The sequence below is a fragment of the Culicoides brevitarsis genome, chromosome 1, assembly GCF_036172545.1.
Source record: "Culicoides brevitarsis isolate CSIRO-B50_1 chromosome 1, AGI_CSIRO_Cbre_v1, whole genome shotgun sequence".
In the NCBI taxonomy this organism is placed as follows: Eukaryota; Metazoa; Arthropoda; class Insecta; order Diptera; family Ceratopogonidae; genus Culicoides; species Culicoides brevitarsis.
Genome location: NC_087085.1, coordinates 1,363,570 through 1,384,389, shown reverse-complemented (window position 1 = coordinate 1,384,389; position 20,820 = coordinate 1,363,570). Strand labels below are relative to the sequence as shown.

Here is a 20,820-nt window from a genome sequence, read left to right as displayed (position 1 = left end):
ATTTTCATCGAGTTTTTATTTACAAAAAAAAAAAAAAAAAAAAAAAATATAAATTATTTTTTTAAATGACACAAAAAAGTAAAAAAAATTAATAAATTCCATTTTCTTACCTTCCTCCCATTATTATTAAATTTATTTTTAGTTTAGACTTGCCTGTCTCTGGGTTCACGGATTTCTTCTTCATGCCTTCACGTATTTAATTCACAAAAGTTGCTTCAAAAAAAAATATTCGTTAGTTTAGTACGCTTTTAGTTGGTGACGGTTTTTATCAAACACAAACACACTTGACACTCTGAAAAAAAAATTAATTGGCAAAATTCCTTTCGAATCCTCACCTTTTTCATAAATTCACACATTTACAACTAAGTGAACAGTAACAGTAAAAAGAGAGAACTACAGCAAAAAAAAAAAAAAAAAAAAAAAAAAAAATCGAAAAAAATTGATTCAATTCAAATTAAAATCTCTTTTTCTGCAGTTTTCGGTATTTCAATTCCGAATCCAACTAGCTTTGTGAGTGCCAAAATTTTAAAGGGCACAACAAGTAAGTGTGTCAAGAGACGAATTTCGTGTCCTTCTCAATGTTCTCTTACCTTCTAAAGTTCAAAAATGAACAAAAATTGGTTAACTCGTAGTTAGCTGTCCTCTCGTAAAAATTAAAGTTAAAATGTGTTTCCTTTTTTTTGTTTGTACAGGATTTGCCCTAAAACGAAAGAAAATTTTTAACTGGATGGATTCCGAGAATTCTTTAAAAAATATTTACAAAAAAAAAAATTTTCCTTTTATATGAAAAAAAACCTATTTTATAGCCGTGTTTTTAAGTGTTTCTCTACTAAAAATACATTTTTCATCGCTTTGATGTTTATTATATCTGTTAAGTGTCCCTTTTTGCTGTGAAACTTCATACAAAAAAACATGACGCCACAACTCACTCGAATACCTTCGAGAAATTCTCTCATTTTATTTCTTCCTCTTTTTTTTCTTTATTTATTTCTGATACACACACAGACCACATGACACACGATTATGCAGGTAAATGTACTTTCTTGTTGGAACTGTTAACTACCTCCTACCTAATTAATGTCTTTAAAAGTGTCTTCTTAAAAAAAGTGTTCTTCCTTTTATAAAGAAATTTTAGTTAAAAATCATTTTTCGACGAAATCGACTGAGTAAAGCGTATTTTAGGTGCAAAAATGAAGATGATGATGAATTGAGGGAAATTTATTGCTTGTGCATTTTTTTCTTCTATTAAAGCTGTTTCAATTTTTTTTAAATATTTTGATCTTTAAAAATTAAAATGAGACAAAATAAAAAAAAATAATTAAAAAATATTAAAAATTAATCAAATGAAAAAAAAAAATAATTTAATGAGAAAACAAAATTAATAAAAAAAAAATTTTTTAAAAATAGTAATTTTATATCAAAATAAATTTTTAATTTATTTAAAATTTATTAACTTATTTTATTTTTTTAAAATAAAATTTTATTTTAATTATTTATTTTTTTTTATAAATTTTTAGATTTTTTATTTTTATAAATAATTAAAAAAATTAACCGAAACATTAAAAAAAAAAATATTTAATTTCATAAAATATTTTAAAAAAATTAATTCAAAAAAATTAAAATTTAAAAAAAATATTTTTTTTTTATGTTGTCTTATTGAAATTGAAATAATTTGAAAATAAGAAAAAAAAATCAAAATATTTTTTAAAAAATTAAAACAGCCCTAACTTCAAACTAAAATCTAATTTAATTAATCCTCGATCCTATTTAACACTAAATAAAAAAAAATCATTTTTTTTTAATTTTTTTGACTTGAAAAATTGTCATTGTCTTGTTTGAATTTCTACTGCTAGGCGGTTCATCGCATCTCAACTCTCCAATCAATAAACCATCTCATCTGGAGCTATTGGGCAACGGTACCAACGCGCGGTCAACCAATGGTAAAGACCGTACATTTTTCATCTCTTTTCTGTCTCTCTCCTATTTTTGTTCGTAGCTCCTTTAATTTCTCAAATTTTTATTTTTTGCATGAAATTATTTTCTTTTATTTTTTTGCATGAAAAATTATTTTTACACGAATTTCATTCATTAAATGGAGCCGTCTGGTATTTTTTTTAAATTTTTGAATGTTTGCATGAAGGGCTCAACAACCTCTTTCTCTTTGAAAATTTTCTTTAATTTAATAAAAAAACGACAACGACGTTACGGTCACACACTCTCGATAATAAATAATTTTCTTCATAACAATAAATGACGATTTCGCGCTTGAATAATTTTTCGCGAGAAAACAAAACAATTTTTTTTTTGTAAAAATAAATTTTCTGTTCATGCCTCAATTGACTCGACTTCTCATCAAAGTTCATCTTTTTCTATGTGTGTGAATATTTTCGTGTGCTTCACTTTTATAATTTTGTGCTCTGTGAATTTTAATTGTCTTTTTTTCTGTACTCATCTTTCTCTCTCTCGCACTTTTTGAGTGTTTTGCTTATTATTATTAAATAAATTTTAATAAATTCAATTAAAAATCCTGTCTTTCGTTGAAAATTATCTAAAATTGAATCAATTCTCTCTCTTTTTCTAAAAATAAATAAAACTAAAAACAACTCCTACCGAAAAAAAATTAATAAAATTATTATGAATAGATTACGAGAGTTTTTCCATTGTTTTGATTGTGTCAATAAACGAACGAGTAATAATGACGATAAAAATATTTCAGCATCTCCGTTGCCATCGCCGATGAAATCTCCCGCAAGAACACCCATGCCGCCATCTCAGAAGCCATATTGCACAGCGTTGTACGATTTCGAGGCAGAAAATCCCGGAGAATTAGGATTTAAGGTACTTTCTCTTTTAAATTTTCACTGACCTTGACACAAATTTTCATTCCAAAAAATTTCTTTTAGGAAAATGACATCATCCAATTGATCCAACGTGTCGATGACAACTGGTTCGAAGGCAGCGTGAATGGGCGCACAGGCTATTTCCCCCAAACATACGTGCAAGTGAACGTACCTTTGCCCTAAATTAGTCAAACATAAAAACTCACTTCATCTTGACTTCGACTTGTATCAATTAATTGTAATTCTAATTATATTAACTATTATTAAAAAAATATTATAATTGCTAAAAAATAATATTAAACAAAAATAACTGTTAAAAAGTAAAAAGGAACGTTAATCTGCCCGTTGATAGCCAATAAAAAACATAAAATAATTTAAGTTGTCACGAATTTATTATTTTTTTTTATGTTTCTTTTCAATCATATATTTAAAATAAAAACTCACCTCACATGAAAGATTGTCCTACCGGTTATTCTATATAACATAATATATATAATAAACATATATAAAAATTAAAAATTTTAATTTTCGTGAATTCTTCCAAGTATTTTTCAACTTTTCAGCAATTTCAATGCTGTCTATTCAATTATTATTAATTATATTAAAAATCTAATGAAAGTTATTAAAAAAATTAAAAAAAATAATAAACAAATGATTAAACGTAGTCATATCTTAAGACAAATATTAATGTTCAAATGATAAAAATAATATTGAAGCTACATCTCTTTTGATCATCATACAAAAAAAAAAGAAATAAAAAATTATTAATTGTTGATTTTTTTTAAATATTAACTTGTTTATTAATTATTATTATTAATGTTGTTAAATATAAATAATTAATTAAAATACCTACCTTGAGATATATAAAAAAATAATTTTTAATTAATTTGTTTTTTTTAGTTAATTAAATTTCTAATTTTCTACAATGTGATAGAATAAACAATCGATCGCTATTAAAACACACACTTAATAATGAAAATAATTAAATAATAATAATAAATCAGTATGATGATGATAACATCAAAGAAAATTGTGTGCTACGTTAATAATATTATTATCATTTATTATTACATTATTGACTAATTATTTAGATAGGATTCCTAACAAATTTAAAGTGATGATTGAGATGAATGTTTTACGCGCTGAGACAATTGATAGCTACCAGATATGTAACAAAGGGACTAGCAATATGATAATATATACAAAAAAATTACAATACAACATATACATGAGAAATATCAAGAAAGTAAAATAAATATATATGATGATAATAAAAAAAAATACCGGAAAAAGGAAAATTTAAAATATAAAAATTGATGTTGCAAAAAATTAAATATTAATTAAAAAACACAAAAAAAAAATAAACGTTGAACTATACAATGAAAAAATGAATGAATTTGATGAAAAATGCTTACAAATTATTTTTTTTTTTAAATTTCAATAAAAAAATATATAAATTTATATCAGATTTTAATATATATTTTCACCAAAAGTACTAAAATTTTTGAATAAGCAATCATTCAAACAAAATTTAAATTCGTATCATTAAAATATAACTTAATTAAACTTAAATTAAAAGTCAAAAAAGTAAAAAGTAAGTAATTAAAAAACATTCAAAAGGACAATACGTAGATATTTAAGATGTGTTTATTAAACAAAGAAGATAAAATTACGATAAAATGTTTAAAACGCTATTAAAACTATATAAAATATATATTATTATTATAATTAATAATTATTAATGAACAGATGATGATGAAAATTTTAAAAAAAGTTTTATTTAAAAAAATCAATTTTAAAAGTAAAAGAAAAAAAAATCCTATTAAATTTTAAAATGTGTCGTACAATTAATATATGATGTAGTCAAGTCTTGTTCTCGTATAAAAAAAATATATATATTATATATCTTTCAATGTATTTTTCTTGTTTCGCATATTTTTGCTCCGATTTTTTTTAATATACTCCAGAATATCATAATAATTCCATTACTTGTTACAGTTTGCGAAATTTTTAAAAAAAGAAGTTAAACAATAAAAAAGTTTCATTAAAGATTTAAGATACAAATATTATAAAACAAAAAAAAATATATAATAAAATCTAAATGTTGTTTAACATTCTTAAATAAAAAAAAACACTTGACATGTTTTCTCCTGTATTGTTGCTCGCTACGTGTTTTTAATAATATTAATAATAATTAATACTAACATTGAAAAAAGTATATAAAGCCTTTTATATATAATCACTTTTCATTGCTCTTTTATGATTACCAACATATTTTCCATCTCTTTTATTATAAATTTAAAAAGTGAAGCCTTTTTAAACATAATAATATAACATTAACAATCTAGTTATCTTATCACACAACACAATAAAACATATTATTATAACTACAAAAATAAAAACAAAAAAGATATCAATTAACTAACTGTAATAAGATCTGAATAAAATGTGAGTGGATGAAATTATTTAAGATGAAAGATTAAAATAAATACCAATAAATATAAATAAATAATGATTAAAAAGAGAGAATATATATGAAAAAAATTATGTTTAATAATTATAAAATTAATATTAATGAAAAAAAAAAATAATAATTAAAAAAATGTGCATCACTCAAGAAAAATATTATAAAAACAAAAATAAGAAGAAGGAAAATGTAGAAAAAACAATTAATTAAAAAAAATGTAAAACACACATAAAAATAAATAGAAGGATTAACAATGATGATACTAGATTAACATATGAAGGAAAATAAAGATAATTGCCGGGTGCCATCTCAGTGAAAAATAACAAAAATATATTTTTTTAAAATTTATGAATCTTTATGGTAAGTTTTTTAATTTTAATTTTTTAATAAAATAAAAATGTTTTTAAAAAATCTTAAATTATACTACAAACAAAACAAAATATATATAAATTATTTTAAATTAAAAAAATTTAAAAAAAATTTAACAAAATTAATATTTTTCAAAATTTTTTTTATTTAAATTATTTTTTTAATTTTTAAATATAAATTTAAGTTTAAATTAGAGTTTTTTTTTTAAAAAGTTATGTACATTATTTAAATATATTTTTAATAATTTTTAAATTTTTAAAAATTTTTTTTTTTAGAAAACATTTAAATTAAACAAAGTTTATTTTTTTAATAAATAATTAAAATTTCATTTTTTTATAAATTAATAAAATTAAAATAATAAAATTTTTTAATATAAATTTTAATTTTTATAAATAATATAATGAAATTTATATTTTTTTACTTTATTTTTTTTTTTATTAAAATTAAATATAAGATTTAATTGCAAATAAAAGTATTTTGTAGTATTTTAAATAAAAAAAAAACAAATAATTAATAGTAAAATTAAAATATATTTAATAAGAAGTTTTAATTTTTAAAAATAATTAAAAAAAATAATATTTAAATTTTTTTCTTACTACAATTTTTTCTTCCATATTTTTGCTTTTTTCAATTTTTATTAAAAAATTTATTTTATTAAAAAAAATAAAGTTGATTTTTTTCAGTAAGTTAACATTATTATGTTATATTTGTATGGTAATGTTTATTTATAAATTTTTGTAAAGTAGTGATATAATTTTTTTTATTATTAAGTAATAATTATCTCTATTTTGCAACTGATAACAAATGTAAAATATTTCAGTGCCGTATTTAGATTTTTTAAAAATATTTTTTTTTATTTTTCATGCAAATATTGAATTAAAACATAAAAAAAATGAATATTCCATTTCTCATTTCAATGTTGACATACCTTCCGAATGACGTCACACTTGTATTATTTTACACATTAACATCTACATTTTCGCTGCAATTCATCAGTCTCGTTACAGAACTCAGCTAACGATGTCACGTACCAACCTCAATGAACTCTCCATCCAATTAATATTTATCGCGTTAATTTCGTTCGCACGTGCAAAAGTTCCAACTTTTCATTGCAAAACTGCATCCAACGGTTTTTGTGTCTTTCATAACCTGAACTTGACGCGAGAAGGACCTCATTTTATCGCCTTAGCTGAACATTCGCCTGTCACAAAAGTCGATCTCGGCGGTTGGAGCAACTTTGGATCGAAAATTCCCCTTTTAACGGATTCAATTTGCAACGCATTTCCGGATCTGGAAGTTTTTTATGCGAATTCCGTGTCAATGACCTCAATTAATGACGGCGCGTTTGATCAATGCACGAGATTACGGGAGCTGTCGTTGTCTGCAAATGCCTTGAATCACTTCCCGTATGACGAGGTTTGTGGAAAAGAAAATTTAACGACGTTGTGGATGCATTCGAATCATTTTGTGGATGTTGATGCGTCAAAAATGATAAAAAATTGTGCAAATGTGAAGATTATTTACCTAAATGATAACGATATTGTTTGTTCTCGCATGAAAGAAATTATAGAAGAACTCAGAAAAAATGATATTTTAGTGACTTTTTCACAAGATGTCAGAAAAAGAGACTTTGACATGGGAAGTTATGCCGGAGTTTCATGCATTCCGGATTTTAATAAGTCAAAAATTAATAATTTAAATATTTACCTTGCATTATTTAATGATTTTTGTAAAAAAATTAATTTTTTAAAATAAAACACAAAATATTTTTTTTAAATATCTTCTTCATTTTTTTTAGTTTTGTCTCAAAAAATTTGCTTTACTATTATTTTAATAATAATAATTATAATATAATTCACAAAATATTATTACTTTATTATTTACTGTGTTTTAAAATAATAATAATTAAAAAATTAATTAATAATTAAAAATATTCTAATATTTATAATAATTTTGTATTTTTTGTTTACTAAAATTTTTTTATACAATCAATTAAATAATAAAAATACACAAAATTTGTATGCAACGTTGATTTTTGTAACAGAGAAAAATAATAAAAAAAAATCATACGCATTTTAATTTTTTATATGAACATGTTTATTTTATTTTTCAACAAAATCGTTGATGAAATCGGTGGAAATATGATTTGACAATTATTTAAAAAATGTATTTAAATATTATTTAGCATTGTTTTTTTTTGTATATATACTATATATGTATGTTTGTTACATACAACATTGTATACATTTTCAACATGATTATCATTAGTACAAGTTAAAATTATTATTATTAATTAATTTTTATTTTTATGTACAAAATATATAAAAGAATTTTTTACAAAAAATGAATTACAAAAAATTTTCCTACTTAAAATATTTTTTTTTATATAATTTTGTTATCAAAAAGGCAATTTTTCCGAAAATATATTTTATTTTAATTTTTAACATTTTTTTAAAGCTTAACAATTTTGGAATATAATTTTTTTAATTAATTATTTTTTCTTAAAAAAAGCCAAAATTTGTCTAAATTTTTATTTTTAGTAAGGAAACGCATGATTTATTGTTTCGAAAAATTTATATAACTTTAAACTAATAAAAAAAAGATACATTTATTTACATAAAAAATTATATATTATTAGCAGTGTTTAAATTACTCATTAAAAATTATAAAATAAACTGAATGTCATAAATTAAAAAAAAAGTAAGTAAAAATCTCAAGGGAAAGTCAATCGGTACATTTTTTGTAGTATTTTATGGGATTTTGTGGCAGGACCTGTTGTGATCTCGGGAGAGAGAAAGATGTTCAAGTCACATTTATCTTTATGGTAAGAATGTTAAAGTTAAATATTTTAAATTATAAAAAAAGTTAATATTACTACTGGTTCTGGGATTTGTTTTTTTTAATTATTTTTAAATTAATTATTATTTTTTTTTAAAAACTGGTATTTTTTTATTTTATTTTTAATTTTTTGTAAAAAAAATTCTACTCTAAAACACGATGACAGGATAAAACTAATAATTTGCATTGTTTTTTTTATTAATTTTTTTTTTTACTTTTGGACGGATTGGAAAAAAAAATATTTTTCTTTAAGTATCTGAAGTTGTCGGTTATGTTTGGATTTTATTTATTTTTTTTTTATTTTTGTGGAATGATGTCGATTTGTGGAACAGAAACAGAAAAGAAAAAAAAGTTTTAGATTTTTTTTGGTATCTCGCTAATTAAAAAAAAAAATATTACAAAATTAATGGTTGATTTTTTTTCTCTGAATTATTTTATTAATTATTTAAACCGCTTTTAAATATTTTTTTATTTATTTTTTTATTAATAAATAGCTTTTGATTGAATGTTGGTCCTATTTTTAGAGAAGTTTCGGAAAAATATATTTACAAAAGTTTTGTTATTGAGACCCGCTCGTTATTTTTATTATTTATTTGTGGTTTTTTTTTGTGTGTTTCTGTTTTTTTATTTATTGATTGTCAAAAGTTTCAAATTTTGGCTATTTTTCGTTATTTTTTCTTAAATCTAAATTTTTTAAAATTTAATTGTCTTTTTTTTTACAATTATTTTAACAATTTTTTTATTCTACGAAAGCTTTTCATACCAAAGGTCATTTTTGTTATTTTTTATGTTAAACTATACAAAGTTGGTAAAAAAATATTAGTCACTAAAATACATTTGTAGATGGAAATAGAAAGAAAAATATCACATTTCGCATCAATTATTGTACATTTTCATTTTTTCTTAATTATTTTCTACTTTCAAAAAATTTTTTAAGGTGCATTTTTTGGATTTTATTTTTGTTAGAGGAATATTTGTCTAAAAAAAAATTTTTTTTTTGTAAATTTTTTAACCGAATGTTGTGCAAATTTGTCCAATTTTAGTTTTATTTTAAAAAAATAATAAAATTAAGTCGTCGTTAAAAGAAAAACATTTGTCTAACAGTGATTAAATACTATTCATGTAAATTTTTGCTAAGCAGTAAATTGTTATGATGCCCCGACAAATGTCGCACCAGCTCTTGCAGCGTCTCGAACATCAGTGTACAGAAGCAACAAGTATATCTCCCTCCCGCTTCCGGGGCATTTATGATATTTCGATGCACCGAACACAAATGCTTCAATAAATGTGCCTTTTGCTTGAACATCGCCACGCACAATCGACACGCGAACGGTTTTTCGCCCGTATGCACCCTCAAATGTGTCTTCAAATTCCACGACATCCCAAACTGCTTGCCACAATATTCGCATCGGTATTCCCGTACAGGCGCTCCGCTTCCATTGCTGCCATTTCCGCCGCCCGCACTCGTCACCGAAGCACTCGAACTGCGCGAATTGTGCGAAACACTTTGATGCCCACTCGCGTCGCTCGCATTATCCGCACTACTGGCATGCAACGAAGGCGGAAGTCCCAAAAGGTCGGCAGGCGATCCCGGGAGACCTGCTAAGGCGCCGGGCGGAGGCCATGCATACACGAAGGATGGAGCAACCGCTAACGGGTTATCGGCACTCGGAGGACGCCTTCTGCTGTTGTTGTTGTGATGATGGTTATTTGAATGCAGCAGATCGGTGGGTCGTTGAGATCTTTCGCCTGATAATAAGAAATCTGGTTAAGAAAAATTTTTGTGTTAAAATTTGTTTGAATTTTGAAATTTTTTGTGCCAAATAATTTTTTTTCGTGCTTAAAATATAAATTTTTATTTTCCAATGTTTTGTTTTTATTTTAAAAAATTTTTATTTTTTGTTAAAAAAAATTATAAGAAAAATTTATGAAAAAATGTATGTCGAAATTTATGAAGAAAAAAAATTTATATTTTCAAAAAATAATTTTTAATATTAATTTAATTAACAAAATTTAATTTTTTTTTAATTAATTTTTTTTTAAATTGAAAAATAATAAAATTTTGTTATTTATATTTTATTTTTAAAAAATAAATAGGTAAATAAAATAAAATAAATAAAAATTAAGAATTGAAAAAATCATTTATTTAAAAAAATAAATTTTTATTAATTTAAAAAGTATTTTTATTTTATTTTTTTATAGTTTTAATTAAAATAAATTATAAATTTTATTAATTTTGATTATTAATTTATTTTTTATGAAATAAAATTATTGAATTATTTTTTATTAAATTAAATTTTAATTTCAATTAATTTTTTTTAATTCTTTATTTTTAATTTTTTAAAAATATTATTTTATTGAATGAAAAAAAAAATATTTAAATATTTTTTAAAATTTTTAAATCAATAAAATTTGATAATTAATTAAATAACTTTAACTACTTTTTATTAAAAATTTGAGTAAATTTTAAATTAATTTTTTTTTAATTTTATAAATTTTTTCCTGACTGAATTTTTAAAAATACGACAAAACATTGAAAAATATAATTAAATAAAATGCCAAAAAATTTTCTTACCTGTTATGTAAGTTGGAGGCGCCGAAGCCGACGGCGAAAGGAAACCCTTTCGTTCACGATTGGCATAATCCTCAAGGTACGTTGGAGTAAATGGGGGGTTTTGTGCGGGCGAATTGTGAAAACCTGGTCGTCGTTTCCTGTGTGGCGTCACGACATAATTATCCGGAGAGCTGTGCAACAATTCATGCTCTGGCGGTTTCAACAAATCCGAATCTGCGTGCGCATATAACGCTTTCCTTTTCCGATACGTGTCCATAAATCGGGCTGGTAATAAACTCTGTAAGCGGAAAAAAAAACAAATTTTAATATTTTTATCGAAAAAAATTTTTAGCAAAACTTTTGGCTTCGATTCTTGACATTCACTCACTTTGGATGGCGCATTGCCGATTGTCTCAACGTCGATATTTCCGTCGTCGGAATCCTCGTTATTTGATTTCACGACCGATAAATTCATCGGATCTGACGAGCTGCGACGTTGCGATGATCCCGAACTTCGTCTCCCTCGATCGTCGTCGGAATCTCTGTCATTTTCGTCGTCATCCTTTGACGAGGGTCGCACGCTGTCTCTTCGTATCCGCAAATCCTCGTCGTTGTACAGCTCGTCGTCGCGATCTTCTTCGCCCGAACTGCCCAAGTTGCGTTCGTGCTTGACGCCTTGCGAATTTGGAATGTCGTCGGCGGAAAGAGAGCCTGAACGGGTTCGCGATCGATTTCGTCGTGGTAAGCCTTCGTTACTGTTGATGTCGATGCGGGATTCGTTTTTAAGTAATTCTGTAAAAAAATTGAAATTTTAGATTTTTTTAGGAGAAAATTTTTGAAATTTATTACCTTGATCCTTTTTATTACCGCTTCGCCAGACATTCGATTTAATTTCTAATAACGCTAATAATTCATACACATAATCTACCTCGTTCGCAGGCACATATGTCTCGCCAGAGTATAAAAAATCCAGTAGTAATCTAAAATAATTTGCTTGTACATCGGGAAAATGGACCGTTGTGATGCCCTCTACTAATGGTGTATCTTCTAATATCATTCTGTAAATAAAAAAAAATAATAATTTCATAAATTTAATTAAAATAATTTTTTTGAATTAAAATTTAATTATTAAAATTTATTTTATTAAATAATAATTAATTTTTATAAATTATTTAGTTCAATTTTTAAAATTATTTTAACATTAAAAATTTAATAAATAAATTTTTATTAATTTTTTTTTAATTAATTAACAAAATTTAAAATAAATTATTTTAAATACTTTTTTAAAAATTAAAAAAACTATAATTTATTAAAATTAAAAAAAAAATAATTTGATGTAAAAAAATAAATAATTAAAAAATAAAATTTATTTTATTTCATTAAGATTTTTAATTTAAAATTTTTATCTGATTAAATGATAATTTGTTTAATTAATTTAATTTAATAAAAATATGAATTTTAATCATTTTTTTAATAAAATAATGTAAATTAACCAATTTTATATAAATATAAAAAAAATGATAAAATTTATTAAAATATCAATAAAAATTTAATTTATCTTATTTATATTTTTCTATTTAAAAAAAAATAATTATTAAAATTTGATTTCGCTATTAAAAAAAATAAAAATTATTAAATAAATTTATTTAATTATTTTTTTTAAATAAAATTATTGAAATTGTTAAATTTAATATAAATTTATTAAAAAATAATCAGAAAACTCACCTAATTAACGGACTAGCAGCAGCTAACACAAGCTTGTGTGCTTTTAACGTTTCCTTTCCTTCGCACACAAGCAACAGATCGGCTGGATGTTCACCGCGAAATGCAGCACCAATTTCCTGGAGTATGCACTCACTGTGTTTGCTATATTGAAGCATAAGCATCCTAGCTGCAATTGAAAAGAAAAAATAAATTAATAAAAATTCACTTTTATTAAAAATTTGGTAAAAAACAATAAACCAGTCCAAAACATTGACAAAGAAATTTTAATCACATGATATAAAAATTTATAAAAAAATTAGATAATGATTGATTGAAAAATAATAAAAAAAATATTGCCCAACGCAATAATATACGAATTATTATTATTTTTTGATAAAACCTTATCTTGTGATTTTTTATTTTATTTTTTAAAGAAAAGTTTTTTTTTTGATAATAATTTTTTTGTTCAATTAATATTGCGTAAAATTTTTTGTCGATCAATTTCGTATACTTTTTTTATATATGTTACTTTGGTATATATTCCACGTGTATTGTTGATAAGATACGTTTGATTTCAAAAAATAAATAGAAAAAACGTGCGTAAACTATTTTTTTAATATTACACAAAAATTTTTTTTTTTTCAATTTTTAATATTTTTATAACCAGTCGTCTCCATTTCTTTAAAATAAATATTTTTTTCTTTAAACTTTTTTTCCTTTCACTTTCATATCCGTTCTCGTGAACTATTTCTTTACAAATAAAAATTCATCACATGTGAAGCACATTAGCGCCCTTATCAAATCAAGAGGAAATTGCTCCAAGTACGTAAGTTCTTTTTACGTCAAATCCTCCTTTCTTTCACAACTGAACGTAGTACAATAAAAAAAAATAATCTTTTACGTACAAAAGTATTACTCATTCTTTCATTCATCTCTTTATTGTGACACAATTTATAAACTTTTTTTTATACTTTTGTTGTAACACTTTTTGATTAGATTCGGACATAAAATTTGTTATTTTTTTCTTTATAAAAATTTGAATGAGAGAGATGAATGTTAATTTTTTTCAATGTCGTTCGATGTTGAGTAAAAGGTTGTTTTTGTAAAAAAGGGCGCTTGTTTGATGTTTTACACAAAAAATATTATGTATATTTTATTAGATAGTTTCTTTTGTAATGAAGTAACCTTATGAAGGTGTGAAATGTTGGGAAATATACGTACATTCATGGAATAAATTGTTAACGTGTGTCCAATATTTTTTCATTTTTGTATTTTTTTTTATAAAAATTTATTTTTAAATTTTATTTTTAATATTTTTATTAAATATTTTTTTTATTAAATTATATACTTTATATATTTTGTAAGTTATGTATTTATTTAATTTTTATTTTTAATTTTAATATTTTTTTTTATTTTATTTGTATTTTTTAATTTCTTTTAAAAAATCATATAAAATATTTATTGTTATAATTTTTATATGGAATCACTATATTTTGTTTTTTTTTTATTAATATTATACTTTATATATATATTTTTTTTTTATTTTTTAAAATTATATTTTAAATATATTTTTTTTATATTTAACTTTTTTTTAAATTTTTTTAAAAAATAATATTGCTTTTTTTTGTATTTTTTTTTTAATTATTCAAAGGTTTTCAGGTCAAGTTCAGGTTATTTTTCGTCACTTTTTACACATTTTTTCAACATATATATTTTATAAATTAATAATAATATTATTTATTTTTGTATATTTTTTATCATTTATTATTTTTTAATTTTTTTTTTTAATAAATTTTTATTTTTTAATTATTTATTTTTTTAAAAAATCATTTTTAAGCACAAAACACGCAAGAAATAAAAAAACTAATATTATATAATATATATTATGTGTAACCACTTCAACGGTAATAGCCTGACTGAAACATAAAAATGTTCAGTGTGTCTATGAGCCTATAAATTTTTCCCTATGCGTATATTATGTGTAAGCTCAAGTACATTGCCAATACAGACAATAGCACGCACACACACTTTTTTTTTGGTCAAAATGTCTATTATGTCGGTATTTGTTGTAAAATAATCATCAAAAACGTTTACTGTATGGTTCGAAAAAAAAGAGGTAAAGAGGTTTGTCGATACACGACATCACGGAACGAAGCCTTGTGTGCAGTTAAATATGTGGAAAGCCCTTGAAATTTTACTCCCCATTCAAAAATTGTGTGTTAGTGTTGCGATCATTAGAGAGACTTGAATTCAATCAAAAAAAAAAAAAAAAAATCAACATGAAAGCTTAAATATCACGAATAGACAACTTTGATATAATAATAATAATAATGATCATTTTTTTTCTCGACAAAATTCATAAATAGTGATCTTGTAAAATTTGAGATTTTGTAATGCGAACGTGTTTCTATGAGATTTTTTTTTCTGTCTGTAATAATTTTTAAAGTTTGACATTGAAAAAATTTTCGGTTGTTGTCTGCGCGTTGAAATGACTTCCTCCTTTCTAAAAATAGGCAAAGTAATGCTGGCAGCGATATTTTTGTGGGCCGTCGTGCATTACTGAATTCTGGAAATTTATACGAAAAAAAGGTGTAAAAGTCATTTTTTTTTGTAAGGAAACGGTAAATTATTTTTTTTTTACTTTAATTTATTGCCATGTTTTTTTTTCAAAAACAAAAAAAAAAAAATGAAGGACAAAAGAAGAGATTTCCTCGTGTTGAATTTCTCGTGCTGACGTAATTTTTTTGTTGAAACGTCGGAAAGAGAAACGAAGTCATCATTGCAAGTCAAGGTTGTGCGCATTCATTCACAAAGTGACTTAGGAAATGATGGAGGTGAAAATTTGAAAAAAAAAAATTAAATTTAAATAAATGATGAGCTGCATCGATACAGAGCGCAAAAAAAAATCGTTTCCTGCATAGATTGCAATTTGTTTGGCACACACGAAAAAAATGTAAATTAATTTGATTGTCAATTGTTGTCTGTTTCTGTGTGTTAAATGTGCTCCTGTATTAAATTTAATTGTTTGTTTGACTTTTTAATTCACGTCAGTAACATAACAACAACGGATTTCCACCTGTACAGCTTTAAACAGCTGAATTTTAATTAAATTCTATGACGGTGATAATAACACAATTAAATTCGCGGGTGATTCGCGTGAAAAATTTCGACTTTTTTTAATGGAATTTAATTTCGACGCGGAAAAGTTTTTTTTTTAAATCAAGGACAAAAAATTTTTTAATTATTAAAAAAAAAATAAATTTACAGAAATAAAATTTAAAAATTATTAAAAAAAATATAAATTTTTTTTTTTTTTTTAAATTGTAAAAATAATAAAATTTTGAAATTAAATAAATTTCAATTATATTATTTAAAAAAAAAAAATTAAATAAAAATTTAATTATAAAAAATTAAATTAAATTAAATTTTTAATTGGAAATTATTTAAATTAAAGAAAAAAATAAATAAAATTTTAAAAAATAAAAAAAATTAAAAAAATAAAAAAATAAAAATTTTAAAAATTGTTAAATTAAAAATTATTTATAATTTTTTTTTGAAATTTATAAAAATTTAATATTAAAAAAATAAATATTATATATTATTAAAATATATTTAATTTTATATTTTTTTTAATATTTTCATTTAATTAATTAATTAATGAATTAAATTAATTTTCGACACGGAAAAGTTTTAAAAATGAAGGACAACTAATTATTATTTAATTATTAAAAAAATTTTAAAAAAAACTTAAAGAGGAAAGTTAAGTCTTCCATAACGCACTTCCTGTCGTGCTAATTTGACCTTCAAACAAAACTTTTCTCAATACTCGAATATTAATCTTATCATCTCTTTAAATATTAAACTTTTGTAAGTTACTTCAAGTACATCACATGTAACAACTTTTAAAAAAAATATGTTGACCTCGTTGATTTTTTTCGGTGATTGAATGTTTTTCTATTAATCCAGCTTATTACTTTGAAAAATTTCCTTGATTTTATCAATATGTTGTAAATTACGTCTAATCAGTTTTATTTCTTTGTAATAATGCGCAATAATTCAGGATTATTTTTTCGGTCTGTTTATTATCATGTTCATGTTCAATAATTTCTTACTTTTAATCAAAAATCGGAATGATTAGGAAATTATTTATTATCTTTAAAAATTTTTTCGTAGGATTACTGCCAAAGACAGATTAGAATTTCAAGGCTTTTCTTGTCTTGTCACCTGTCGCCAAGATAATAATTTTTAATAAAAATCAATTTTTGATAATAATTTTTTTTATGTATAAAAAATTTCAATATTTATTCAGTATTTTTCCACTCCAAATTTTATTTACAAAAATTAAATATTTATTTTTTTAAAAAAATTCACTCAAATAAAAAAAATGTATTTTAAATAGAAAAAAAATGAAGTAGGAACAATATTAATAAAACAAACATTTAAAGATGGAGATGAGTATTGTCATATAATTTAGAAACATGCATGAGACAGGATTACCTTGAAGATGTGAAGCCAACTATTTTTTATTTGTTATACAAAAAAAATTGTATGACCGAAAAAAAAAGTTTTTTTCTTGTATGTGAGCTCCATACTAATATGTTTAATAAAAAAAAAAAAAAAAAAAATCCACACACAAAAAAAAATCATTGATGTAGGTTTGAAGATTGTTGTGCATACATAATAGAAGTTGTTGGCATGCAGGAAAAATATTTGAATTTAAAAAAAATATATATGTATAAAAAATAGAATAGGTCAAGGTCATGTAACGCATTTAAATTTAAATGTTCATCGGAATTTTTATTTTTTTAAAATTTCCTTTAAAAAAAAATATTTAAAAAAATTATCTTAAAAATTAATTATTAAACATTTATAAAAAAAATTAATCAAGATATTAAAAAAATAATAATAAATACTTTCTGCAAATAATTGCATATAATTAAAAAATATCGATGGAATTTTTCGATAATTTTTTTATGTAAATTTCAGCTGTGATACGAATATTAACAATTCGTCCAAATTAAAAATTTTTTTATACACCAAACACGTATAAACATAAATTTCATGGTCAATCGAATAATTATTTTACATAATAAATAATCATAATAATAATATAAATGTTTGTTATGTTGCATATTATTACGACATACATGTTTGTTGTAACCTTTCTACTATTTTTTTTTTCTTTCGAAAGACATGTTATGGTAATGAACATCGTTTTTTCGTGCGTGTATATATTACTGTGCGTGCGCGATGATAACGACGATGACCAAAATTTGTATATTTTAACAAGTTTGGCTGATATTTTATAATAATAATAAATAATAACGTACACAAAATGAATTATTATTATTTTTTCTTATAAAAAAAATATAAATGTATAATAATGATATCACGAAAACAGGTTATTTCGAAAGTAAAAGTTAATTTAGTCTCTTTCTTGTCTGGTTATGCTATCTTTGGCCATGGATCCGAAAATTTATGTCGTCTTCATTTTTTTTTTTTTGAAATTTAAATGGAAAATTATTCATCTTGGCGGCAAATCTGAATTTCTGGTTTTTTTTTTTTAATAATATATAGAAAAAGAAATAAAAACAAATTTAAAACAGGAAGTTACCATAAACAAAAAAAAAAAAAATCGAAAAAAATTATCATATAGGTTAACAACGAGAAATGTGTCAGTAAGTTATGAAATTTGACTCATTTTTGAATGATTCATTATTTTTTTTATTTTTTCCAGAAATTCTGATTCTTAAGTATTCAGGCACGATCACAAGTGGTTTTAAATTAAAAACAATAAAAAATAATTCGAATAGTTTGTAATTTAAATGGAATTTTGCGTCCTACATGATCCTATTAGTTGCGGTTTTCCATTTAATTTCAAAATTTATGGCATTAAAGTAATTTACATAAATTGTCATTATATATAAAAATTGCACATTCTAATCTATTCAACACGTGTGAGCTGAGTTTGCTACTTTTTTTTTCTCGCGCGCGCATGGGGAAGTAAGTTACTCGATGTAACAAACGACACAAACTCAATTTATGTGCGAGAATGCATTTAAATATTATATAACACCATCATTCCATTGTTCTTTCATTTCGAATGACGCAGTAGATACCGAGGAGATTAGAATTTGCTTTGTTTAGCATATGTATGAATATTATTCAAGAAAAAAAGTAGGTAATTTTATACGAGTGTCGCATGTACTTTTTTTTCATTTGTGTATTTATTTTCAAATAAGTAAGCAAATAATATTCATATACTTAATAAAAAAATAAAAAAAATTTAAATGATGAAAAATGCAAAACTTTAACAAAAGAGATTGGAATGTTGAGTGTCACTTGTTGTTATGTAATATTTTATTTTATTCTTTTTGAATTTAAAAAGTGTTTTATTATAAAAAATTCTTGAACTTGATTTTTTTTAAATTAATAAATATTTTTTAAATTAATATTAAATTTAGTTTTAAAAAATAATTATTTTTATTCAATTTTTTTATTTTTTTTAACTTTTTTTTTTGAAAATTAAGGATAATAAATTTAAATTAATTAAAATAATAATAAATAAATATTTACATATATTTTTTTATATTAAACATTATTTTTTAATTCAGAAAATTATTTTTCGTGAAGTATTATTTTTTAAAAATACATTTTATGTAATATTTTAAACTAATTAGAATTATTTTAACTTATAACAGTTTTTTAAAAATTAATTGAATTTAAATTTTAGAGAATAAATATATTTTTAAACTAATACAATTATTAAAAAATTAAATAATTTTGTTATAAATTTTAATGTTTAATATTGTTTTAATAATTTATTTTTTTTTTAATTTAAGTTAATTAAAAATTTTATTTTTATTAAAAAAAATAATAATTAATATTAATATATGATGTATTTTATTATTATTTTTTTTTTTTTTTTATAAAAATAAAATGTTGAAATTTTTAATAAAAAAAAATTATAAATTTTTTAAATAATATTAAACATAAAAATTTATGACAAAAATATATTTATTCTTTAATGTTTAAATTAAATTAAAAACTGTTATAAATTTAAAATTTTTTTATTTATTTTTTATTTTTTATCATAAATTAATTAATTTAAAATTTTAAAAAATAATTTTTTTTATAAAATTATTTAATTTCATAAAAATAAAGAAGCATCCCGGAAACTTCCACGGAAGTAAAATATTCTAAATAATTATAAAAAAATACATAAAAAAATAAATATTAATTATATATGTTATATATATTGACGACTGTCAGATATCGTTTGTTATTGTTGTTTGTTGAGAAGTGAAGGGTTTATCATTACTAATTAATATTAAGACTGTTTGTATGGTAATTTTTTTCTCGGTCATTATTGATTAATGTTTAATTTACGACGGAATTTTAATTATTAGTCGTCGTGTACACTTAAAATACGAAAAAGCAAACTTCACTGCCTCACTCATTAAATAAATAGCGAGATAAAGATCATCATTCAGCGTCAATATCGGACTTATTTATTGTAGGAAATTGTGTGAAAAGTAAATATATGAGGAATTTCAATCAAATTCATCATTAAAATCTGCAAAATGTTTGATGAACTGACTTGAATTGCACCTCAAGGCGCACATTTCAACATTCTCCCGTTCGGAGTAATTATCTCGGATAATGATTCAATTTGTATCTGTTCCGTTCATCTTCGTTAATTTGATGAATGCAAGCAATAAAAATGGCTATTTGTATAATTTTGTAATACATTAAAGCAATCAATGCGAAATCTAACGATATAAAAATTTTTAAATAATAATGATAGTTTTATATGAGTAACTCACGATTTCTGATATCATCCGTAACTTTTTTTTTCGTGTGTGTTAATTTGTAGTTAATTTCTGCACAATGTCAAGCGTTGCACGATGCACCCTCCGAGGGATGCCACTTGATAGGAGGTATTTTTCCTTTCAATTTGCTGATAACTTTGTGGTACATTGTTGGCTTCGTTCGATAATTGCCTTCAATTTTTCATTATTTATTATTATTTTATTACAAATATCTCT

At 22.5% G+C, this 20,820-nt stretch overlaps 2 protein-coding genes across 7 annotated transcripts in view; one reads left to right on the top strand and one right to left on the bottom strand.

The window, feature by feature from the left end:
- LOC134827925 (endophilin-A) overlaps positions 1 to 3,223 on the top strand; it is a 40,107-nt gene extending 36,884 nt beyond the window's left edge. For 3 of the 6 annotated variants that reach the window (XM_063840822.1, XM_063840820.1, XM_063840821.1), the window contains exons 10-13: positions 1,006 to 1,029; positions 1,854 to 1,940; positions 2,717 to 2,838; positions 2,904 to 3,223. In XM_063840822.1, coding sequence (XP_063696892.1) covers positions 1,006 to 1,029; positions 1,854 to 1,940; positions 2,717 to 2,838; positions 2,904 to 3,023 — 353 coding nt within the window. In that variant the 3' untranslated portion in view covers positions 3,024 to 3,223. The remainder of the gene's footprint in view (positions 1 to 1,005; positions 1,030 to 1,853; positions 1,941 to 2,716; positions 2,839 to 2,903) is intronic. The other 3 variants (XM_063840825.1, XM_063840823.1, XM_063840826.1) reach the window with 2 other exon arrangements.
- Positions 3,224 to 9,572: 6,349 nt separating this feature from the next.
- Positions 9,573 to 20,820, bottom strand: part of LOC134837144 (transcription factor Ken 1) — a 68,922-nt gene continuing 57,674 nt past the window's right edge. The window contains exons 3-7 of the mRNA XM_063852487.1: positions 12,794 to 12,959; positions 11,918 to 12,126; positions 11,457 to 11,860; positions 11,090 to 11,366; positions 9,573 to 10,278 (exon numbers count right to left, since the gene is read on the bottom strand). Of these exons, the coding sequence (XP_063708557.1) occupies positions 9,629 to 10,278; positions 11,090 to 11,366; positions 11,457 to 11,860; positions 11,918 to 12,126; positions 12,794 to 12,954 (1,701 nt within the window). The 5' untranslated portion in view covers positions 12,955 to 12,959 and the 3' untranslated portion in view covers positions 9,573 to 9,628. The remainder of the gene's footprint in view (positions 10,279 to 11,089; positions 11,367 to 11,456; positions 11,861 to 11,917; positions 12,127 to 12,793; positions 12,960 to 20,820) is intronic.